The following is a 26844-nucleotide window of genomic DNA, read 5'->3' as shown; positions in this document are numbered from 1 at the left end:
CAGGGCATGGAGGATATTGGTTGAAAATTTGGGATGACTACCGCTTCATTTCAATGACTTGCATTGGAAAAGCAGGTGTCAGTTATTTGTATTATAAAACAAATCTCATTGCTTTCTAAATGTAAGATTTCAGGGAAATCATTTAAATTCTTTGTGATGGATTTTCTCTGTAAAATGCTTGTAATTATTAAGAATATGTATAATGTGAAGAAAAGTGAGGGATACTTCACTATCTAAGGTAAGTCTAAATAGAAGATAAATATGGATTCAAAGAAGTTTGAAAACAGTTTATCGCATCTACTATGGATTCCTTTATTATTAAATATATACTATGTGTATATACCATAGTCAAGAAAAAACAAAAAAAATCCAAAAATAGTTATTATTTATTCTGACTTGAAGATTTGAGGCACAAAGTAGATTTTTTCCTCATTCATTTAAAAGGCATGTATTCTATAAAGAATCCATTTTCTTGGTAACAAACTTCTGCAATTTAGAAGATAATCCTCCTCATCTTTCAGGGGAACAAATATAGGGTTTTGTGCTGGTTTATTACCAATGATGTCTTAAGACCAAAAGCACAAGTTATGGCCCAATATCAAAGACAGGTCTTTGAGCCAAAAAATATGCTAACATTTTTACATATTTAAATGTAGATTTTCATTTAGTAATTAAGTGAATCCTAGATTTTATTAAATCATGTACAATAAAGCATTTAAATTTGCTCCCTAATAGGTTGTGAAATTTCTTTATTGCCAAAAAACACAAGAATAGCTTTCTTATCTCAAAATATTGCTTTTTCTCTATTGGAAGAATAAATTTCCTAATTGCATATATAATTTTAGTAGATGAAAACAGTTAAACAAATCAAAGACAAGGAAAAATACAATGGACATAATTATATTACTAAGGTAAATAGAGAACTAGTCTAAATTAATTTTGAAATTTCATACATAAAATATGTCATTTTAAAATTTGGTGCAAAACCAGCACTTTTGAAATAAGTTAGGATATTTGATTCCACAATGGAGAATGCCTTGGAAACCTGACAAGCATATGTCTAATGAATGGAAAAGGTGTAGTTAATTGAGAACAAACAATAACCTTGCCCAGGAAAGGGTAAGAAAATGAGTTCAAAGGGTAAGAAAACATATATCAGTTTCTCCCTAGATTTGATCTTTGAGTTTAGGAAGTAATGACATTCTATTCTACTAAAGACCCATAGTGAATTTTTTGAGATCTTGTGTGTCTTCTGATTTAGCGAAAGGAAACATTGACTGTTAAAAGAAACATGCTATAGAAAAAAAATGATCAAGAGAATAGAGAAAAATAGGAGATATAAGCCAAAACAACATTGTTTAAATAAAAAAATAATAATTCTTCTTTTACTTTTGTTTGTATTTTATTTTACTGGCATATATCATGTTCTTTAAAACTTTACAGAACTTAATTTTATTATATTGTGTATAGGACAGAAATAATACTAAAGCATAACTATTTCAAATTAGCTAAAGACATTCAAGCATAAATAACACTCATTGGGATTACTTATAAACATCTGGAAATCAGTTCTGTTATGCCCCAAATTCACATTAAACTAAGGTAAATTCCAAATTAAGCCATTTTGCAGAAAGTGAAAAAAAAATCCAGAAGGAAATAATAGATCTATTTATGCCCTCATATTTATTTATTCTTTAGTTCTTTCTGTCAAGGTTTTCAAATTCCATGTAAATATATATATTAATGCATATATGTATATAAATGTATATGTATATACTAAATGTACTAATAAATGGAAAAAAGTAATACAAAGTTAAAGAATTTGGAATGTTTGGTTATTTTTGATGAGGCTTTAACAACTTCAATAATTTATATGTTCCCACATCATTCTCATAGGTTATAGATTTGTGTAATAATTTGTAATAAAGAAAGAAAAGGAAAAAAATTTAAAAGATAACAGCAGGGAAAAAATCTTTCTTGCTTTTTTATACGAAGATCTCAGTAATCATGTGAACCTGATCATGATCTTTCACGTGACTCATTCTCTACTAGTCTAAAATAAAAGAGGTAAGGAATGATGAGAAGAACACTTTAATCTCAGATGTGTCAAGAAAACCCTTCCTAGATCTCGGTTCGTAACTTCAGTGTAGACCCCTTCATTTGCTGCTCATAGTGCATGTCAAATTTCTCATTTAGGGCTACTGTAAAATAATTCTTCCAGTCTCCTGCAATCCCTGTAACAAAAGAGAAAAAAATAGTAAATATTATGTTTTCCAGCCAGAATAATGAAATTTTCTAATATTCATCACTTTCATTAACACCTAATCTAATTTTATTCTTGTAATCCTTAATTATAGAAATAAAATATATACCATAAATACTATATATTTGAGAGTGCAAACAAGGATTTGTCCTTATTGTTAAAACAAAACAAAACAAAATAAACAAAAAACCCAGCAAATTTATTTCTCTGACCTTCCCCTGTTATGCTATCAATACTTCACTTAATTTTTCTTCTCCAATTTCCTCTGAAATGTTGGGGCTCCTGAGATCCATGTTTTACCTACTCCCAAGATATTAAATATCATCTTCATGCTAATAATATTAAAATCCAGACTTACGTCTTCATATCCAAGTGCGTACCTGATATGACCACTTTCATTCAATACGAGCATCTCAAATTCACCCAGTTTAAAAATAAATTCATTTCCTTCCCTACAAAATTGCATTTTTTTGGTGACCTTTTCCATAACCTGGTCAATGGCAACAGCAGGTATCCACTGCATAAACTTGGCAGTTATCCTTCAACCACAATATCTAATTCTTTATTTATATTCAGAGTTTCTTCATAGCCATTGCCTTCTCTCCATTTCTGCTGCCACCGACAGAGAAGCTCCTCAGCATTTCCCACCTGTGTGTTACAATAGTCTAGCAGGCTCTTCTCTTTTGCTTTTCATCACATCCAACCCTCCCCTGACAGAAGGAAGTCACCTTGTATTTTAAATTAATCAATTGTTCAATTGCCCTGTTAGCTCAAGGAGATCTAAACTTTCCCAATGAAAAGACCCGAAAAGCAGAAGATAGAAAATGTGTGTCATGAGAATCATGTGGGGTCTGAGGGTATAACAGTACAAAGCCCTTTACAAACATGGCCATTATTTTAAGGACATTGTATGAGGACATTATGAGAAAAGAAACTGAGATAATCTGAGGATTCAATAATTTAAATTTACTCTGCATGTTAACTCTCTTTCATGTGTGCCCTATTTTCACCCAGTGGCAGGTTTGTTATTCCAATTGTTTAAAAAAATCCCTGACCCTCTCATTGACAATATGGTTCCAAGAGCAAGATTTTCTCTGTTATGTTTCTGCTTCACGTATCAGTAAGACTGGATGTCCCAATACTCTGCATATCCTACATGCCTTTGGATTTATAAACTGACTATGTCTCATCAAGACCACCATGCCTCCTCCCAATAGATGTCACCTCATTGTATTTTGATATTTTTGCTAAGCCAAGCTGTATTTGCCACTAAGTGTTTTGAAACTTAGTCTTTTTAATATTAATTAATATAATTAATATACAGAGAACTGTACATATTTAATGTATACAATTTGATAAGTTTGGATATTTGCCATTTAGTCTTAAAAAATGCCTTCCACTTGGTTAAGGAAAAGCTGACTAATTGTTCTAAGCTTGTTTCCTCATCTCAAAATTAGATTATAACAGAATTTTTCTCTTAACTCTTGCATTAGAATTTTTTTTGATTAGAATTTATATTTATAAATTTATATGATGTATGTGATACAGCACCAAGGCACAAATACTTAATAAGTAATAGCAGTAGAATGTGGTATTAGTGCTAGTACTGAGGCTGGGGTGGCTGCTGGTCATTCTTAATATAATTTGCTGCATATACCAAGTAATCAACAAGTAATAGTAATTTATTAGTAGTATTAGTAGTGGTACTAATATTTTATGCTTCTGCAGAACTGGTCACTCAAATGTGAAACAGCTCTGAAGAAAACAAGCAGGGTCCACAGGCATGAAGAGATCTTAATAGATGTTTGCCTATAACTATTTCAACTTATGACTTCCTACAGCAATGGAGGCAAATAACATGACTATCTCACCCTTTCTCATGAAGGGAGACACTTTTTGGTTCATGACTTCATCTGGTAGCATTGTGTAATTGGTAGATGGATTGTTCTTCATCTCCTGGAATGAAGTGTGTTTTATAATCTTGTCCACAAGCTCATCTGATGCCTTCCTTCCCAGAAATTCTATCAATTTCATCACCTCTTTTCTGATATTCTAAGAAGAAAAAAATATTTTGAAGACTCAGTTACTAAAATTGAATACATTACTTTGTGGATAAAAAAGGACACAGAAAGAAAACTTTTATTCCCTCCTCTTCCTCCCACGGATATTGGAATTAGGCTTCTAGTGAGCAAAAACATTTTTGGGGGAAGTGGTATTTTTAAATTTCTCTAAGCATAATTTTCCTAATTCATAAAATGGGCATAAAAGAAACTTCAAAGATTTTTAGAACACTAAATGAGATGGTGTTTATAAAATACTTTAGTCATTTATGCATAGTACATGCTCAATAAATACTATCTGTGAATATAATATACACTCTTAAAAACTACAGTCCCCTTTGACAGATCAAGTTTTGGGTTTCAAATATGCAGACAGCTTTCATTTTTCTTTTAATTTAATGATGTAACTGAAGCAAAGGAACCAGAAAGATTAAGAAAGGGTGTAAAAAGTCAAATACTCAACATGGAACAATATCAGATTTTTATGAACCATAGCTACAAACATCCCCATCTCTAGTCACTTCTATAGCATACCGTATTATTCGGCTTAATCATTCAATGCAACGATTCTCAAAACCAACTATAATGCTTATTCTGGTGTATAGAATGCTTTACACAGAATGCTGTTCTCTAGTTCTCTGTCCTACAAATTACAGCTTGCCTGTCAAACTTCAGCTTAAGTATCACCTTCTTTGGGATGATTTCCTAGACTATTCCAATTTGAGTTAACTCTATTTTTGCTCCCATAAATCCCTATATAAATCCATTGTACCATATACGTATTCTCACATGTTTTTTTTATTTTTATTTTTAAATTTTTTTGTGGTACATGGTCTTCTCACTGTTGTGGCCTCTCCCGTTGCGGAGCACAGGCTCCGGACGCGCAGGCCCAGTGGCCATGGCTCACGGGCCCAGCCGCTCTGCGGCATGTGGGATCTTCCCGGACCGGGGCACGAACCCGTGTCACCTGCATTGGCAGGCGGACTCCCAACCACTGCGCCACCAGGGAAGCCCTCTCACATGTTTTTTATTTACTTGTTTTCCACAAAAAATGGTAGTATCTCTACATAACAAGATTACTGTCTTTTTCTCTTTCTACTTGATATGTTGTAGAAACAAGAGAAAACATTTATTCTTCTGTTCCTCATTCACTCAAATAGAGAAGAAACCTAAGCATGGCCATTATTGACCAAAATAGGGAGTAAATGGACATGAACAATTTGGAAGGGTGAAATTGTTGGATTAACTAATAAATTTTTTTCGTGTGCCTTTCAAATTTACTGTCTTCAATATTCTAGTTACAGAACACAAATTTAAGTAATAAAATAAACTACAGATCATGGCTGCTTCTCATTCCAATTTGTTCTGTGTTAAATTCTATAAAGAAATAATAATTCAGGGCTTCCCTGGTGGCGCGGTGGTTGAGAGGCCGCCTGCCGATGCAGGGGACACGGGTTCGTGCCCCGGTCCGGGAAGATCCCGCATGCCGCGGAGCGGTTGGTCGCGTGAGCCATGGCCGCTGAGCCTGCGCGTCCGGAGCCTGTGCTCCGCAACGGGAGAGGCCACAACAGTGAGAGGCCCGCGTACCGCAAAAAAAAAAAAAAAAAAAAAAAAAAAAGAAAGAAATAATAATTCAGTTTCTAAAATAATACTTATGATTTTATTTTAAATTTGTCCTCATCAAAACAACTCTAGAATTACTGCCACATGAATCTTAATAATTGTGCAAAGATGTGGACAAGACATGGATATCGATTGCTTTCTTGGTACTAATAAAGAATGAGAGAAGATATTTCTTACCCCTTAATAAAAAGACCCAGTATTTTGCCTTTCATTTAAAAATTATTTGATATGCGCACATATGTGCTTTAAAGAATAAAAATCAATATAGCACCTTTACCTACTACCCAATGTATGCAATAAAACATTCACAATTCGTTGAGTTTTTCCATTTGCAAGTTTCCAGCTTCATTCTTTTCATTCTCCATTCCAATTTCCACAAACAACAACAAACTTGCTATCCTGAAATTGACCTACTCAATCCTGTGCTTTACTCTGTAGATTTGAAACTCATGTATGTATCCCTAGACAACATATGGTTTGGTTTTACCCAATTGATGTGCACATTTGAAGTGTATTCTTTTTCATTGCAATATGATATTTGATTGTAGAATAATAGTATATATCATGTATTGATTCCTGAATATATGTATATTTGGGTTGTTTCCAATTTTTATGGTCATGGAGAATGCTGCTATGAAGGTTGCCATATATATAAACTACTACACACAAGTCAGTGTTTCTCAAGAGCATATATCTACTAGTGGAATTTCTGAGTCTTAAATTATGTGCATATTTGCCCTCCCTAGGTAACGTGTTGTTTCCATAGTGTTTGTATATTTTTATACTCTTCTCAGAAGTGTGTTGCTTCTCACTAACACACAACCTGCTTGTATTTATTATTGTCAGACTTTTTAATTGCTGTCAATCTGGTGGATGTGAAAGGGCATCCTGGTAAGTTTTATTTAAAATTACCCTGATTATTAACAAAGCTGGAAAAAAAAACAGATTATGAAGAAATTATGATGTCCTCACTCTTTTTCATATTGTTGTTCCAGCATTCTCTTTACTCTCTTCTTCTGGAAGTTTGAGTTGATGTATGTGGGACCTTATTAATCTATCTTATATATTCATTACCTCTTCTAAAGTATTCTTTTTATCTCACTGTGGTACATCCTGTGGACTTTCCTCAGCATCATCTTCTACATTACTAATTCACTATTTAGCCATGTCTTATCTGTTATTTAAACTATCTTTAAATTTTCTAACTTTAATTTTTAAAAATTATTTTAGAAATTCTATTTTGCTGTTTTTTTTTTCCAAATCTGCTTTCTCAATTTTAGTAATCTCTTGTTTCTTTGTAAAATTTTTAATTTCTTCTTTTGTTTCTTTAAACATGTTCAGCATCGTTATTTTATGGTCCTTGTCTGATAATTCCTACCTCTATGGATTTGGAAACCAGTTAACTCTTCTTCCTCATTGTGATTCCTTGTGTGCATATGTGTGTGCATGTTGTTGTTGTTTTGTTTTAAGAACTCAAATTCCTTCTTTTATCTTTGGTAATTTTTTGAGACTTGGGTTTATATGTATTCACTTACAGAAGGTTTTTATTTACTAGCTTCAAATCTGTGCTAAAGTATCTGGATTATTTTAACTTTTGGAGTTGGCTGCATCATTTATTTAAAGGCAGAATTTTTTATTTACCATGTTGTCAAATTCTAACATTTTGAGAATTACTAAGTTGCCATATGTTTTGATTTTCTCACCTCCTTCATGTCTTCATAGAAAAGAAATAGCACTTGTGGATTCTCTCTCTTTTCCCACCAAGATTTTGTGTGTTCATACCAGGAACCATAAGGAACTAAAATTAGAGATAAAAACAATGTGAGGATATAGCATCATCTTTATATAGCTTGAAAATGAGTCTTCACACAAAGAAATATAAATAAATGATCATGGAATGAAAACTAGAGATCAGCTGCACATCTGAAGCAAATTTCTCTGCAGCAAAAGCAGCACAGTATGTTGAATAAACTATATACAGAAACATATTCTCAACTTTCATTATTATGACATGGTTTATGACTCAGAGGAAAAGTGAAGGAAGACTCCATCCATTTGATTCAGAGCTTATGAGAGCATTTTTGAAAATGGTGTGTGTGTGTGTGTGTGTGTGTGTGTGTGTGTGTGTGTGTGTGTTTGTGAAATCAGGTTGTTAGTGAAAGGAGTTGAGTAGTGGAATTAGCAACATTATTATGAACAGAATTCAGTCCAGGTCTCAAATATACCATTTAAAAACTAGCTTTGGTAACTGAAGCTAGCAGCTATATAATTTTTGTTACACTACTCACAGTTTAAGTGGTAAGAGGTGTCCTCTTAGGGACCCTTAGTATCATTCTCACTCTAAAAAATTAGAAGATTTTGGAGGTGATGTGGTATGACCAAATACGGTTTCTTCCTTTCTCTTCCCTCATCTTCTCTCACATATATCCAAGTGTTTTACCCAGTAAAAAGCTGGTATGATAATATAATGATGTGTGAGTCAAAGTACTCTGCTTTGCATTAAATCGTTACATACCTCTTCTGTTCTTTGACTCTACCGACAATTTATTTATTTATTTATTTAGTATAGTTGGCTTACAATATTATAGTGGTTGTACAACATAGTGATTCAATATTTTAATAGATTACACACTGTAAAATTATAGTAAAATATTGACCATATTCCCTATGCTGCCCATTACTTCCCTGTGACTTATTTATTTTATAACTAGCAGCTTGTACCTCATAATCTCCTTCATCTATTTTTCCCCTCCCCATTCCCCTCACCTGTGGTAAACATTAGTTTCTTTTCTGTATATGTTTCTGTTTTGTTACATTTGTTTCTTTCTAGAAAAAGTCATATAATGATTTTTATAGTGATCTTATTCATTCATTTTGCAGAGGTACATTATCTTTCTCTGCCTTATAACACCGGTTTGATGATCTTGAGGCATGTATTTTATTCATGATGCTTTAACATAAAATTTTCCAAATGTAGCAACAAGCATAAAGCACACATACCACATTTTCATTGAGTCAATATTAAATTTTGTGGATATAAAAATGGTGTTATTATCTTTTTTCCTTACAATTATTACTACAGGATCAGAATGGCCTTCTTTAGTTAATACTAGATTCTCCTGAACACTTTCTTTCTCAAATTTGAATACTCAGTTGCTTTAGTTGGGAGTTAAATAAAAAGACAAATTTTCCCAGAATTTCTGCTCAAGTAACTCTTGTACTGTTCTGAGAAAATCTAGTTGAATTATTCAGACTGTACAGTGGTTAGAATGAGTAAGAACTTCGTAGATATTCAGACTTCTTTGTGAATTCTGGCCCCATGTAGTATCTGAAATTTTTCTTAGAAACAAAAGAACATTTTCTCTCCTCTGTCTTTTTCCCCTCTTGTTCAATGAAGTTGTAATAACACACTGTGAAGTGCTTCTGTAATAAAAAGAGATGAGAGAGAATTGAACACACATACATCTGTATACTTATTTGTAGGCACCAAACTAGAGTATCCAGATTCTGCAGTTTGCCATCCACATCTGGAAACTCTGTGCTTGTTCTAAAGTTCAAGGTCTTCTAGAATTTCTGTGTTTTAATTAAGGACCAGGAAGGATAACAGACCAGAACAGACAACAAAAATGTTTGCCCAGAAATGCCACTTGTCTTGTATCATTTACCTTGAAAGAATTCAGAAAAAGAAACTGTTCATACCTTCTCCATCCATGAATTTTTCCACAAAATCTTGAAAAGAACCAGGATCTGGATTAGCAGTCACCATTAAAAAGAAATAATAATAAGAAACAACCACATCCTTGGCATTCCGGCAAACATAGATGATCTAAGAAGGTGAAATTAGATATTAAATCAGCTAATATTTTTCAAATATATTCTCATCAAGATTTTAAAAGGAAATGTTTATGTTTTCAACTATAAACATAACATATTTATTGTAGAAAATATATAAAATTATAAAGAAGAAAACTCCTTAAATAATCTGAAGTGACAATATCTTTTGCTTTGTTGTTCAATGTTAGTTCTCACTTTTCATTTTTGTGCCATATTCATTTTTATTTCACACATTTCATTTGAGTGTTTCAAATTCCATTGATATAAAATGGATGAGGCAGATTATTATCCCCAATTTATAAGTGAAGAAACTAAACTGAAGCTTAGTCAGAATACATGGTTGAGAATAAATGTACCCAATGAGAGTAAAAAGTCTTCTGGCCTTTATACTACACCACTATTCCTTATAGCAAAAAAAAAAAAAAAAAAAAAAAAAAAAAAAAAAAAAAAAGTCCTGTTATTTTCTTGCTTGCAATCTTGAAGAAAAAATCATGTTTATGAGGTTCTTTTTAAGTGCATGCTGCTGTCAGTGAAAAAATATAATCTTCACTCACACCTTGTTGAGTTTCCATTTTATATAGCAAGGAAACATCAATAAATGAACAGTCAGGAAGCCTTGGTTTTAGACGCTGGTTCTGGCACTAATTTCTACCATCTTGTGCAAAGCACCAATCATTTTGGACCTACATTTTCTATCTACTAAACAAATGATTTACATCAGATCGTTACAGTCTTTTCTAGGTCAGACACTCAGTGCTGCAGGAAAAGAGCTGCAAAAGTAAACTCCATCTCTCTGGTCTTCCACTTCCTCCTTCAGGCACCTGAGCAATGCCATTGGGAATGGCTGCTCTTGACTCTCCACTCTTTCCTGGATATATTAGGCTCATAACCTGTCTTACTCAAGTTAATACATTTTCAAACAATTTTAAAGAAATCTTTTTATATACTCTAAGAAGTATGGTTTTCAGTTTTAAGGTCCCACTATAAAAAGCTCCAAATACTACAGTAAATAAAGTGAACTTTCTTTTCTCATCAAAGCTATCATTATCCATATTGAACTTTTCCAACCTTACTTAAAACTCTCCCTAGTCCTTTTTGCCTATTAGCTGAATGGAGCTCTTTGCCACTATATCCAACAATTTACTTCATAATTTTCATCCCTTTTTAAAATTCATGCTGTTCCCTCTGTCTTGAACATTCTCTGCATCTCAAAATACTATCCACGGATTGGTTCAAGATGGAGGAGTACAAAGATGTGCACTTACTCTCTCTTGCAAGAGCACCAGAATCACAACTAACTGCTGAACAATTATTGACAGGAAGACACTGGAACTCACCAAAAAAGATACCCCACCCAAAAGACAAAGGGGAAGCTGAAATGAGATGGTAGGAGGGGAGCAATCACAATAAAATCAAATCCCATAAATGTGGGGTGGGTGACTCACAAACTGGAGAAAAATTATACCACAGAAGTCCACCCACTGGAGTGAAGGTCCTGAGCCCCACATCAGGCTTCCCAACCTGGGGGTCCAGCAAAAGGAGGAGGAATTCCCAGAGAATCAGACTTTGAAGGCTAGCAGGATTTGATTGCAAGACTTCAACAGAACTGGGGGAAACATAGACTCCACTCTTGAAGGGCACACACAAAGTAGTGTGCACATCAAGACCCAGGGGGCAGGAGCAGTGATCCCACAGGAGACTGAATCAGACATACCTTCTAGTATTGGAGGGTCTCCTACAGAGTTGGGGGGCATCTATGGCTCACTGTAGGTACAAGGACACTGGCAACAGAAGTTCTGGGAAGTACTCCTTGGCATAAGCCTTCCCAAAGTACACCATTAGCCCCACCAAAGGACCTGTAGGCTTCAGTCCTGAGTCACCTCAGGCCTAACAAACAACAGGGAGGCAAACCATTCCCTTCCATCAGCAGACAAGTGGATTAAAGTTTTACTGAGCTCTGCCCACCAGAGCGACAACGAGCTCTACCCACCACAAGTCCCTCCCATCAGGAAGCTTGCACAACCCTCTTAGATAGCCTCATCTGCCAGAAGGCAGACAGCAGAGGCAAGAAGAACAACAATCTTGAGCCTGTGGAAAGAAAACTACATTCACAGAAACACAGACAAAATGAAAAGGCAGAGGACTATGTACCAGATTAAAGAACAAGATAAAACCACAGAAAAACAACTAAAGGAAGTGGATGTAGGCAACTTTCCAGAAAAATAATTCAGAATAATGATAGATGACCCAGGACCACAGAAAAAGAATGGAGGCAAAGATTGAGAATATGCAAGAAATGTTTAACCAAGACCTAGAAGAATTAAAGAACAAAGAAACAGAGAAGAACAATACAATAACTAAAATGAAAAATACACTAGAAGGAATCAATAGCAAAATAACTGAGGCAGAAGAACGAATAAGTGACCTGGAAGACAGAGTGGTGGAATTCACTGCTGTGGAACAGAATAAAGAAAAAAAATGAAAATAAATGAAGACAGCCTAAGACACCTCTGGGACAACATTAAATGCACTAACATTCGAATTATAGGGGTCTCAGAAGGAGAAGAGAGAGAAAAAGGATCTGAGAAAATTCTTGAAGAGATTATAGTCAAAAACTTCCCTAACATGGGAAAACTAATAGCCACCCAAGTCCAGGAAGTGCAGAGAGTCCCAGGCAAGATAAACCCCCAGAGAAACATGCAGAGACACATAGTAATCAAATTGAAAAACAATTAAAGACAAAGAAGAATTATAAAAGCATCAGGGGAAAAATGACAAATAACATACAAGGGAACTCCCATAAGGTTAACAGCTGATTTCTCAGCAGAAATGCTACAAGCCAGAAGGGAGTGGCATGATATACTTAAAGTGATGAAAGGGAAGAACCTACAACCAAGATTACTCTACCTGGCAAGGATGTCTTTAAAATTCGATGAGGAAATCAAAAGCTTAACAGACAAGCAAAAACTAAGAGAATTCAGCACCGCCAAACCAGCTCTACAACAAATGCTAAAGGAACTTCTCTATGTGGGATACACAAGGGAATAAAAGGACCTACAAAAGAAACCCAAAACAATTAAGAAAATGGTAATAGGAACATACATATCGATAATTACCTTAAATATGAATGGATTAAGTGCTCCAACCAAAAAACACAGGCTCACTGAATGGATACAGAAACAAGACCCATCTATATGCTTTCTACAAGAGACCCAATTCAGACCTAGGGACACATACAGACTGAAAGTGAGGGAATGGAAAAAGATATTCCATGCAAATGGAAATCAAAAGAGAGCTGGAGTAGCAATACTCATATCAGATAAAATGGACTTTAAAATAAAGAATGTTATAAGAGACAAGAAAGGACACTACTTAATGATCAAGGGATAGATCCAAGAAGAAGATATAACAATTGAAAATATTTATGCACCCAACAAAGGAGCACTTCAATACAAAAGGCAAATGCTAACAGCTATAAAAGAGGAAATTGACAGTAACACAATAATAGTGGGGGACTTTAACATCTCACTTTCACCCATGGACAGATCATCCAGACAGAAAATTAATAAGGAAACACAAGCTTTAAATGACACAATAGATCAGATAGATTAAATTGATATTTATAGGACATTCCATTTGAAAACAGCTGATTACACTTTCTTCTCAAGTGCTCATGGAACATTCTCCAGGATAGATCGCATCTTGGGTCACAAATCAACACTCAATAAATTTAAGAAAATTGAAATCACATCAAGCATCTTTTCCAACTACAATGCAATGAGATTAGAAATCAATTACATGGAAAAAAACATTAAAAAACACTAACACGTGGAAGTTAAGCAATACGTTACTAAATAACCAAGAGATCACTGAAGAAATCAAAGAGGAAATCAAAATATACCTACAGACAAATGACAATGAAAACACAACAATCCAAAACCTATGGGATGCAGCAAAAGCAGTTCTAAGAAGGAAGTTTATAGCAATACATTCCTACATCAAGAAACAAGAAAAATCTCAAAAAAACAATGTAATCTTACACCTAAAGTAACTAGAGAAAGAAAACAAACAAAACCCAAAGTTAGTAGAAGGAAAGAAATTATAAAGATCAAAGCAAAAATAAATGAAATAGAAACAAAGAAAACAATAGCAAAGATCAGTAAAACTAAAAGCTGGTTCTTTGAGAAGTTAAACAAGATTGATAAAACTTTAGCCAGACTCATCAGAAAAAAAAGAGGGGGAGGACTCAAATAAATAAAATTAGAAATGAAAAAGAGAACTTACAATGGACACTGCAGAAATACACAGCATCATAAGAGACTATTGCAAGGAACTTTATGCCAATAAAATGGAGAACTGGAAGAAATGGACAAATTCTTAGAAAGGTATAACCTTCCAAGACTGAACCAGGAAGAAATAGAAAATATGAACAGAACAGGCACAAGTAATGAAATTGAAAATGTGATTTTAAATCTTCTAACGAACAAAAGTCCAGGACCAGATGGCTTCACAGGTAAATTCTATCAAACCTTTAGAGAAGAGCTAACACCCATCCTTCTCAAAATCTTCCAAAAAATTGCAGAGGAAGGGACATTCCCAAGCTCATCCTATGAGGCCACCATCATGCTGATATCAAAACCAGAAAAGATACTACAAAAAAAAAGAAAATTACAGACCAATATCACTGACGAATATAGATGCAAAACTCCTCAACAATATACTAGCAAACAGAATCCAACAATACATTAAAAGGATCATACACCATGATCAAGTGGGATTTATCCCAGGGAGGCAGGGATACTTCAATATACGCAAATCAATCAATGTGATACACCATATTAACAAACTGAAGAATAAAAACCATATGATCAAATCAATAGATGCAGATAAAGCTTTTTACAAAATTCAAAACCAATTTATGATAAAAAAAAAATAACTCTTTAGAAAATGGGCATAGAGGGAACCTACCTCAATAAAACAAAGGCCGTGGGCTTCCCTGGTGGCGCAGTGGTTGGGAGTCCGCCTTCCAATGCAGGGGACACGGGCTCGTGCCCCGGTGCGGGAGGATCCCGCATGCCGCGGAGCGGCTGGGCCCGTGGGCCATGGCTGCTGGGCCTATGCGTCCGGAGCCTGTGCTCCGCAGCAGGAGAGGCCACAGCAGTGAGAGGCCCGCGTACCACAAAAAACAAACAAACAAAAACAAAGGCCGTATACGACAAACACATAGCAAACATCATACTCAATGGTGAAAAACTGAAAGCATTTCCTCTAAGATCAGGAACAAGACAAGGATGTCCACTCTCACCATCATTATTCAACATAGTTTTGGAAGTCCTAGCCATGGCAATCACAGAAGGAAAAGAAATAAAAGGAATACAAATTGGAATAGAAGCAAAACTTTCACTGTTTGCAGATGACATGATATTATACATTTAGAATCCTAAAGATGCCACCAGAAAACTACTAGAGCTAATCAATTAATTTTGCAAAGTAGCAGGATACAAAATTAATGCACAGAATTCTCTTGCATTCCTACACACTAACAATGAAAAATCAGAAAGAGAAATCAAGAAAACAATCTCATTCACCATTGCAACAAAAAGAATAAAACAGCTAGGAATACACCTACCTACGGAGGCAAAAGATCTGTGCTCAGAAAACTATAAGACACTGATGAAAGAAATCAAAGATGACACAAACAGATGGAGAGATATAACATGTTCTTGGGTTGGAAGAATCAATATTGTGAAAACAGCTATACTACCCAAAGCAATCTACTAATTCAATGCAATCCCTATCAAATGACCAATGGCATTTTTTTTACAGAACTAGAACAAAAAAATCTTAAAATTTGCATGGAGACACAAAGGAACCCGTATAGCCAAAGCAATCTTCAGGGAAAAAGCAGAGCCAGAAGAATCAGACTCCACAAGTTCAGACTATACTACAATGCTACAGTAATCAAGACAATATGGTACTGGCACAAAAACAGAGGAACAGGATAGAAAGTGCAGAGATAAACCCATGCACCTATGGTCAATACAATGGAGAAAAGACAGTCTCTTCAATAAGTGGTGCTGGGAAAAATGGACAGCTACATGTAAAATAATGAAATTAGAGCACTCCCTAACACCATACACAAATAAACTAAATTTTAAAAAAAAGGATTAAAGGCCTAAATGTAAGACTGGACACTATAAAACTCTTAGAGGAAAACATAGGAAGAACACTCTTTGACATAAATCACAGCAAGATCTTTTTTGACCCATCTCCTAGAGTAATGGAAATAAAAACAAAAATAAACAAATGGGACCTAATGAAACTTAAAAGCTTTTGCTCAGCAAAGGAAACTATAAACAAGACAAAAAGACAATCCTCAGAATGGGAGAAAATAGTTGCAAATGAATCAATGGACAAAGGATTAATCTGCAAAATATATAAACAGCTTATTCAGCTCAATATTAAAAAAAACAAAAACCCAATCAAAAAATGGGCAGAAGACCTAAATAGACATTTATCCAAAGAAGACATACAGATGGCCAAAAGGCATATGAAAAGCTGCTCAACATCACTAATTATTAGATAAATGTAAATCAAAACTACAGTGAGGTATTACCTCACACTGGTTAGAATGGGCATCATCAGAAAATCTACAAGCAACAATTGCTGCAGAGGTTGTGGAGAAAAGGGAACCCTCCTGCACTGTTGGTGGGAATGTAAATTGATGCAGCCACTATGGAGAGCAGTATGGAGGTTCCTTAAAATACTAAAAATAGAATTACTATATGACCCAACAATCCCACTCCTGGGCGTATACCCAGAGAAAACCATAATTCAAATAAACACATGCACCCCAATGTTCATTGCAGCACTATTTGCAATAGCCAAGTCATGGAAGCAACCTAAATGTCCATTGACAGATGAATGGATAAAGATGTGGTACAAGGGTATATTACCCTTGTAATATTCAGTTTGCAGGGCAGAAATAGAGACACAGATGTAGAGAATAAACATATGGACACCAAGAGTGGTAAGCAGGGTGCGGGTGTTGGTGGGATGAATTGGGAGATTGGGATTGACTTATATACACTAATATGTATAAAATAGATAACTAATAAGAACCTGCTGTATAAATAAATACATTAATTAATTAAATTTTAAAAAATACTATCCATATTTAAACCTTTGCTCCAGGTCCTCCATGAAAGTTTTTATTCTCCAGGATGTGGGGCGGGGGAAGGTGGGGAGTTAAAGCAATTCTTCTTTCCTTAAACTTCCATCCGTTTGTCTTATCTCTTTCTTGGAAGATCCTATTCTCTTCCCTAACTTTTCACTGCACATACTCATCCTGCCTTCGAGGTAAATCTAGGTCTTTCCACTCAGGTCAAAATTTCTAGTTTGCCCACAGTTCACTTGGGATCACAATCTATCTTAAAATTCCTACACTTGAAAAACCTCTGATCCTATAATAATTCATACTTCAACCAGCTGAGCCATTTTTAAACTTGTGGTCATTCCCTTGCTTTAATTGAAGATTTGAACACCTGCCTCACAGTGTTACTCTCCATACCAAAACTTTTCACCACACTGTATAATTTTAGTGTCTGTATGCATGAACCATATGATTCTCTAGGTTCATGTGGTCATTGATAATTACCTCTCTTTTACTTCACCTAACAATATTTTTAGCCAAATCTTGAAAATTGTCGGTACCCTAAACTTTCTGAAGGCTTGTCCTTGAGCACCATGTTTTCTTCCAAGACAGGCCTGTTTCTTTATTCTTTCTTTCTTATCAGGAATATACCTCTTCTGCAACAACTCCAAGTTCTCAAGTTTATTGGCCTCAATTGTTTCTTTTATCTATTAGCCTGTTCCCCCCCATTTTTATTTACTTTCTTCTTTTTTATCACTTAAAGTTTCTAGTCCAACACTCCAAACACACTTTTACTAACAGTCTCAATCCACCTCTCTTCTTGTCTACCAGTGAATCACCCTGTAAGTGCTCAGGATGTGAATCCATGCAATTGTCTCCTAGTCTTTGATGATCTCTGAGATGATCAGCAGTTTTGTGAAGACTGAGGCTATTATAAAGGTACAGTATGTATTTTCATTTAAAAGTAAAGGGGGGGAATTCCCTGGTGGCATGGTGGTTAAGAATCCACCTGCCAATGCAGGGGGCATGGGCTGAAGCCCTTGTCCGGGAAGATACGACATGCCGTGGAACAACTAAGCCCATGTGCCATAGCTACTGAGCTTGCACGCCACAACTACTGAAGCTGAATGCCACAAGTACTGAAGTTGAATGCCACAACTACTGAAGCCTGCAAGCCTAGAGCCCATGCTCCGCAACAAGAGAAGCCACTGCAATGAGAAGCCCATGCACTGCAACGAAAAGTAACCCCCTCTCGCTGCAACTAGAGAAAGCCTGTGCACAGAAATGAAGACCCAACACAGCTAAAAATAAATAAATTTATAATTTTTTAAATTTTTAAAAATTAAAAAAATAAATAAATAAAGGGGGGGGTAATATCAAGGCTTCATTTCATTCTCCAAAGAAAAAAAGTAACTTGGCCAAATCTCTTGAAAAAATAGTAATGACATGTTTCCCAAAAGATACATAAATAATGTTTATTAAAGAGAGAGAGCTCTTATGTATGGAATGATTTCAGCAGGATGTATGTGATCTCTCTAAGATTGCCTATGATAAAAACAAACAAACAAAAAACATTGGAATCTTCAAAATTTTGCACCATGGATCTCCAGAAAATGTCATATATACCCTGTTACGTCAGAGTACAAAATGGAAATGTTTCATCACTCAGATCCCCTTTTTTGTCAGTAATGACTACATATAGTGCTTTAATATCTTATATGTTTAGTATGGGTCATAGTGTGTCTTAATAAAGCTAGTAAGGTCTTGAGAAACAGCTTCAGTGTTTTAAGACAATGTTTTGCCTGTACTTTAATATTCCATGTATTATTTTTTCTAAAAAGCAAAATTGATCATATAAATCAGCAGCTTAATATGGCTGTAACTCCTCATTATCATCAAAGTGGAACCCAAACTTTCTAAATTGGCTTCCATGTCTGTTATAAACAAACCCAGCTTATCTCCCTTCACTCATCCAGCTAGTATGGATACTCAGCTTTCCAGCTAAATTGAACTGGTTTCACATCCCACCTTGGGTTGCCTCTGGGATTGTATAGACTAATTCCTATACATCCTTCATATATCAGCTGAGATGTTACTTGCTCCTGGATAACTTCTATGCCCTCAATGTCTGGGCTAGAATTCTTCTCTTACTTGACTTATAGTACCTTAAGTATTGTTTGTTTATTTGTCACTTTCCCCCTGTGGACCATGTGTTCATGAAGACAAGGATTGCATGCATCTTGTTAATTGTCATATTGCTGGCTCGTGATAGGCACTCAGTAAATACTTATTATATTATTTTTGTCTGGTTTATCCCTGTCTAGTTCATTTGCATGCCTCACAATGCCAAGCACAATAGTTTGCAAAAAGAGTATATTGAATGCAATTACTAATAATAACAAATAAAAAAGTAGCTACCATATATTATTTATAACATGCTAGGTACTATGTTAAGCCCTTTACAAGAATTATTTTAGTTAATCCTTATAACAGCTCGATGCGGAATGCAATTATTATCCCTCTCTTATAGATGAGGAAACTGAAGCTTAGAGAGTTTACCTGCTTTTCTCAGAATCACCTCTGGAGTTAGAACAGAAATCTAGATTCTCTAACTATACTGACTATGATCCACATTTAAAAAAATGTCTATAGATTTAATGAAGGAATAAATAAACAAGTGTGTATAAGACACAGTTAGGATGTTACATAACTTTATCATTGTAAAATTCTTTGAGTTCAGTGAAGTTCTAAGAGAACGTGACTCTGGTTACCTTACAGTTCTTTTCCCAAAATGAGGCTGGAAGAAGCTCAGGTGGCAGATGAGACTTCACTATTCTAGGAGATGCCATCTGTTTTAATTGTTTTACTCCTAATTTTTAAAAAAACAAAAGTTAGACAACTTCAAAAGTTATAAATATTTATATGGATTTTCATAGATTTTAAAAAATAAAAGTAACTATATATTCTATATTGTTTTCATAATAATAATACATATTCACTATGACAGAAGTTTAGGTAGAGAAATTTATAGAGAAAAAATAGATCAAATAAACTTTCACCTTTGAAAAAAAATCATTATTAACATTTTGGTAAGCATCTTTCCATACAAGGATGTCTATATGCCCAGACTCACAGCCATACAAATACCACACACACAGATGAAATTTTTAATATCTTCTGATTGCATTTTTTTCTTTTAATATTTTTTTCATATGAACCATTTTTTAAAGTCTTTATTTAATTTGTTATAATATTGCTTCTGTTTTAGTTCTTTGGCCATGAAGCACGTGGGATCTTAGCTCCCTGACCAGGGATCAAACCCTCACCCTCTGCATTGGAAGGTGAAGTCTTAACCACTGGACAGACAAGGAAGTCCCCTAATTGCATTTTTCTCAATATATTATAGCAAGACTTCAATGTCAAGAAACATATGACATCATAACATGTTTAATGATTTCATATCACTTTTAACTCTTCTTTTGTTGATTAACATATATATTGTTTCTAATTTTTCATAATATTAAAAGAATCTGTGATAAAAATATTTTTGCATATATCTTTGAAAAATTTATGGATATTTTTCTGGCATTTAAAGTACTGTTGCATACATCCCATAAAGAGATAAATGCTCACATATTACTAGGCTCTGCTGAAAGCATGTCAGAGCTATCCTTATTCACTCTATTCCAGGCATATGCTATACAATAAACTCTGTCAAGATTTAAAATTAAATTTACATTCTTTCCTATGTAGAAGACATAATACTAATTGCCATTTTTGCTTATAGTCTCTTTCCTTGCACCATTTACACCCACACTTAAAATGTGTATATAGCTTTTAAAATTAACTTAAGCATTACCATTCATCACCTTTTCGGTTCTGCATTCCAGGTAAGGAATTCGATTAAAAATGGCATCTTCTTTGCACTTTTCCACATCACCCTCTGTATAAATCATGTATACAATTTCACTAACCCATGTTGTGCCTGAAAAAATTAAACAAATCTGAGTCTCCCGCTGATGATGCATAGCTGATGATGCAGGGAGTGATAGATTTATAGTTGGATAAATAGGAATTTACCAATGCAATAGTATTTGAAAGATGCCAGAATAACCACAGGAGTCAAGAAATATTTCTTCTAAGATTTAATCTTATAGGATCCTAACATAGTATTAATAAATAAGGAAGAACATTGTAATAAGATACACCAGTGGTAGAAATCTGAATTTGTCGATGATGAATTGTACAAGCTGATAACAGTCTTGGAACTAAATTTTTACAGCTGAAAAGTAAGCATACTTTCATCCACAAATTTTCTGGATAGCTTCTATGCCTCAGGTTGAGTCCTAGTACAGAGTATATAGAAAAGAATAAATCTGGTCCTTGTCCTGTGATGTTCGTAGGCCCTCTGAAAAGTCAGAAAGAATGCTCAATAATTACAACACTTCTTTTTCCTTAAGATGTTGTAATATAGTTGGACACAGGGATTCAAAGGACTGTAAGGGAGGAACTTTGTGTGCTTCTGCTGCTGCCATGATGTTTCCACAAGAAATGCCTTCAAGAGACCATGATAATTGAGCTTAGCTTTAACAAATTATTGGCATAAATTCACAAGTTTTGTAAGGTAGGAAAGTGGTCTACCAGACAGAAGATCTGTTTGTTTGTTTTTTTAATCAAAGGCCAGATACTTACAAATAGTAAAGTGACAAGGAAACAAATTGGATATAGATTATAAAGACTAAATCAGAGGCTACCTGAAGGGATAGGTAGAGATGAGCTTACAGCAGCAACCAGACACTGAGCCTAAAAAGCCTTGTAGTTCATACTAGAGTTCAAGTTGTTTTCTAAAAGTTTTTCAAAGGCATTAGCATACATTAAGCAAAAAATCAAGATTATCATGGTTATATTTTGGAAGAATTCCTCTAGAGCCAAAGTAAGTAAAACAGTGGAGTGAGGGGTCAATAAGAAAGGTGACAAGAGACCTGTAAGAGACTAAATGGGCAAAACACATTGATTGATTGAATATGGGAGATGCAGAAGAGAAATTGACTCTGGAATAGCTCTCAGGTGTCCTCTTCATGTGACTGGTTTTGTGCTGACATAGATCTAGACAAGGAAGAGAAATGCAGGAGCTCTTTACAGTCAGAGTAGTCAAAGACATATTTAGTGTTTGACATACTTAAGTGCTAATTGGAACAGTTAGAGATAGAGAAGATAGAGATAGAGAAGATAGAGATAGAGAAGATAGAGAAGAAGTCTATACTGGACCTTTCTAATTTCTAAAGGTCTAGGATTGTAAGACTCCGGAGTTATGACTAACAAGCTAATTTTAGGAAAAAAAAACATTGCTTGCAAATAGAGTTTCAGAGATGGACTTTATAAAGAGGAGCTGGTTAGCTGAAAAAGTGTTAAGTTTTAAAAAATCTGTGAAAGTTGCTTATACTTTGTCTATACAACAATGACAATAATGACATAAGGTAAACACAGTGGGTAGTTTTAAATTTTAGTTATGGTTCCATATTCATCCATCTATACTATGTGATTTTCTAAAGTGGCCAACAATACCCATTTGTCAATGTGCTGCTCAAATTATAGGTACAGATTGTGGTCTTAGAATAGAGCTATCGTATGCCACTTTTTCTATGTCTATACCCAAACTGCTATATCTGTCCTTATTTAATATAAAGAATGAGTGTGGGAGGGGTGAATGGCTCAATAATTACCAGTCAAGGTAGGTTTGTCATTCCTAGGTGAAAAGGGAACAACTTTGACATAACAAAGAGACTTACCAGATTTGGGATAGGTGACAATGACAAGGTCATCTGGCCTTGCCTCAAATGCCTCCACATCATGCCAATATTGGATAAATTCTTTATACAGTAGAATTCCATGGATTCTGCCAAAGTAATCTAAATAGGCAGGTTTGGAAGAATTCATCATAGAGTGGTACACTGAAAGATAAAAAGGTATGCTTTCCACTTTATATGTACTTTAAAATGTTTTAACATTAATAATAGCCCTGTACATTGAGTTTCTCTTGGATGTCTAGCATTTCTTAGCTGTTGAGCATATGGGGTAAAGGCATATTAAAGAAGGATATAACATAGCCTTGGTGTTTTAAGTTTCTAATCCTATTAATAAGTCTAACATATGAAAGAATAAGTACAAAGCACAATAAAGTAAGATGTTTCAAAACTATGTACAAAATGTGTGATACATTCAACAGAGCTTTCTATTTCTCTGTCAAAATTGATGGGGCATATAATAAAGCTAAGAGATTGAGAAAATACAATTCTTTGGCAAAGAATCACTTTGATTAATTCTGTATACATTAAATAACAATAAAGATTGATCATCACATTTGATAGCTATTGCCAGATATCAAAGTCAGAGCTTCCTTAGTTCCTGAATATGTTTCATTTAATTAAAAAAAATCAAATGCTTGTTGAGTGTATTAAAAAGAAGATGAAATTAATGACACTGTAATGGCTATGTCTAAGACACAGATTCTTGAGGGTAGAGAAGATTCCTGTGTGACCCCTAGCATTACTTATACTTTTCTCTCTCACTTGATCAGTAAGGAAGTCGACACTCCCATTGAGTGACTTGTGTGACAATTATAAGGTTAAACAACATGGTTATCATTGACAGTTCCTCTCCTGATCCCATGTTAAATCATTTCATGTCAGAGTTAGTCTTAAAATTTTTAATTAAGCACACTTTCCTTTATTGGCTTTCCACTTCTTTCACTACATTTTTACTCCCCATTTTTACTCCTTTACCCCGTTCTGAGTTTGTGATATAGCATCTCAACAAATGTTGTCCTTCTTTGATATTAGCATTACAGCTAATATGCACCCTTGCCCAAAAAACTGCCAGGTAAGTTGTTATACCCCTATACATTTGTGACTGCTGTGGCTTTTACTGTCTTTTTCAGAAAGTTCATACCATAACAAGAGTCTCTTGGAGGCAGTAGTTCTTTTAGACACCTAATGTGTTTCCTTTAATACAGAGCATCCCAAACTATGAGAGGTACACTCTAAAGAGGAAGTAAAATTAGCAGATATGGTAACAAATGCATTAACCCAAAGGAAGAAATACCTGAAGGTAAAATTTTAGAAAGATGTAACCTACAAATCAAACCAAGTATTTAGACCACTGACTTAACTGAAATCTCCTCTGGTAGTGTTTCCCCTACTACATTTCAGGCTAAACAGTAGAGGTGAAAACTTTCAGATGTTACCTCCTATCTCTCCTTCACTAGCACCAGGCACTCAAATCCATTGATTCCATCTCCATTATTTTCTTCTCTTTTCTATCTTCATGGTCACTGCCCTAGTTAGGAAGCTCAACAACTACTGACTGAATATGAAAATAGCCTTCCAGCTGGCCTCACTGTAAGAAGTGCCTATTTTCTTTCTACAACCGCCCTAGGAAAGAAAATGGATGTTATTTATTACACACTTTTTGTCAGACTTGAAAAGTTTTAGTTTAAAACCTTATGCATATGTCATGAGGTTCTATGAAAAAGCAGACATCATTATAGATTAGGTTAGGTTTGTCCTGCAGGAGACTCTTTGAGGATTGAACCATATCAGTCTTACACAAGGAAGGATAAATTCGTACACATTCATGCATTCATGTAAACATGCACATATAAATATCCTTATTTTTGACACGTGGAAAACATTAAATGATATAGAGAAAATGAAAGTGCTCTCTTTATTCTACACATAAGAAATGACCATTCCTAATAATGCTGTTTTTAAGTTTCTAAATATTTAAATATATATAAAATCTACACACTTATGAGTGTAGTTTGATTTGTTTTCTATTTTACATTCATTTGTAATCTATTTTTACACTGAACTGTATGATGTGAACATATTTTGGTTCTGGTACATAAATTCTGTTTTTATTCTTATGAATAACACATAGCAATCCATAGTATGGATGTAACATAGATGATACAACTCTATTGTTGGGAATCCCTGTTTTTCCTTTTTTCCAATATAAATAGTACTGCAACAAATTTCTTCGAGCATAGGTCTTTTCACACTTATCTTTGCAGTGATGATGGAATTGCCAAAGTAAAAGGTATACACACTTACGAAACTGGCAATTGTCTTTAACAAATCACTAAAAGAGTGTGCACATTTGTGCAGTATATGAAACTGCCTGTTTTCTCACTGCGTCATCACTATTGGAAATTTATTTGTTACAATCTTTCATAAGTGAATATATATTATTTAAAATCTGTATTGCATAGATATTTTATAATTTTTCATGTTTTCATATTTCATAAGTTTATTGGTTCTTTTCATCATTTTGATCAATTTTGCCCATCAGGAGTACTGTTTTGTCCTAACTGATAGCTAGTAATTTATTATTTATTTATAAATTGAAGATATCTGTAGTTTTCCCATCATGTATTTCCAGTTGTCTTTAACTTTCTTAATGGTTTGCACGGAAGTCTATTGTTCATATAATCACTAGAAAAAAACTGTGTGAGGAAAGCATCCCTTGCCCTGTCTGTTGATTTGTTTATTCATGTGAACAACTTTCTTGATGTTCTGCCAAGTTTGTAAGAATTGGCTTATAGTCAATCGGGAGTAGCTGATTTATTATCAAGCAGTTGACTGACTCCTGGCTGACCCTTCATGGTCAATTTAAATCTCATAGTTAAACTAGGTGGCATATAATAAAATCTCTTGCTTTGTTTACCTAACTTCTTTTAATAAATTATCTCACATCACAATGTACAGATTCACCTCTAGCAGGTTTCTTCTTTCTCAAAAGACCTATTTCAGTTAGAAATTGTCAATTTCATTTCCTAACTGAGTATGTAGGTTACTGTTGTCTGGAAATACCAACAAAAATTATTAAAACTGTGATTCATAAATTCAGTTGAAGGAAGAAATATTTCTTCTTTCTCTTTATTTCTTCTTTCCTTCCTCTTTTTCTTTCTGTGTTTCTCCATCCTCCCCTCCTCCACTCCCAATCTGCCTTTCATTCAGCAAGTACTTTCTGTCTGAGTTCCTCTGTTGTTACCAAGCACAGTGATAAGTGCTGAATACCAGGGTGAGTGTAGTTGCAAAGAGCTCACTTCAGCCTCACCTTCTTCGACTTACTTGTATTTGCACAAAGTGGCTGAAAGTAGAGAATATCCTCTTGTACATCATTCTATCCAGAACCTCAGCACTGTGTCACTAAATAGATGCTAAAAAATCCTCATTAAATTCAATTATTTAATTGTTAAATCAAATCTCTTCGGGCTCTCTAGGTTCCACTAAAGTCTCCTAGATAAAATAAGTACTATCCTGACAATGGTCTACTTGTCAACAACTTACCAAGGACTTGGATTTCTGCTCTTGTGTATCTGATATCTCTCACTTAAAAGTGATAGTAATATTTTCAAGGCCTCTGGTTGTAATAGACTGCTTCTGACATATTTCACACCTGACTAGAATTCAGTCTCTCCTCTAACTTTTCTACTCTGTTGCTTTGTTTTCTTATCAGTAAAATAGAGAACATGTCCAACATGCAGGACTTACAAGGCAATTAGGATACTGTAGTGTTATGTTAAAACTCTTTAAACAGCAAAGCATTATATAAATACAAGATATTATTTTTAATGATAAATAAGTGATTTAATAAAGCTTTACATGTTGTACATTATTAAGTGACTAAAGTATTGATAAAAACTTCATTATCTCTATAGTTCTTTTTTAAAACAGTTTTGTAGTAAATAATTTGCATTCTGTATTTGTTATATCTAAAATCTAAATATTAATGTCAGCAATAATGAGATAAAACCTGTCCAGACGGTCCTGTGAAAGAAACTTGGTGATCCAATCCAGTTTTCTTCAAATCTCCACTCAGGTTTCAAGCTGCAAAAAAAGATGAAAACT

At 34.5% G+C, this 26844-nt stretch overlaps 1 protein-coding gene across 1 annotated transcript; it reads right to left on the bottom strand.

Annotated features, from left to right (window-relative positions):
* Window positions 1-290: 290 nt before the first annotated feature.
* SULT1E1 (sulfotransferase family 1E member 1) lies at window positions 291-26844 on the bottom strand. The gene is made up of 8 exons (XM_059066190.2): window positions 26750-26844; window positions 22723-22884; window positions 20793-20918; window positions 19705-19802; window positions 9646-9772; window positions 7650-7744; window positions 4135-4315; window positions 291-2234 (listed from the first exon to the last, which is right to left on the bottom strand). The coding sequence occupies exons 2-8, from the start codon at window positions 22871-22873 to the stop codon at window positions 2122-2124; spliced, it is 891 nt and encodes a 296-aa protein (XP_058922173.1). The 5' UTR covers window positions 22874-22884; window positions 26750-26844; the 3' UTR covers window positions 291-2121.

Source organism: Kogia breviceps, chromosome 6, assembly GCF_026419965.1.
Source record: "Kogia breviceps isolate mKogBre1 chromosome 6, mKogBre1 haplotype 1, whole genome shotgun sequence".
Classification (NCBI taxonomy): Eukaryota; Metazoa; Chordata; class Mammalia; order Artiodactyla; family Physeteridae; genus Kogia; species Kogia breviceps.
This window is presented reverse-complemented; position numbering and strand designations above follow the sequence as displayed.

Excerpts from the sequence above, each read along its gene's own strand:
- SULT1E1 (XM_059066190.2), bottom strand. The coding sequence starts at position 22,873 with ATGATGAATTCTTCCAAACCTGCCTATTTAGATTACTTTGGCAGAATC. Across the intron at positions 9,773-19,704 it reads TTTGGGAAAAGAACTGTAAG|ATCATCTATGTTTGCCGGAA; the intron begins GTAACCAGAGTC and ends TCACCTTCTTAG. Across the intron at positions 4,316-7,649 it reads TCTATGAAGACATGAAGGAG|AATATCAGAAAAGAGGTGAT; the intron begins GTGAGAAAATCA and ends TTTTCTTCTTAG.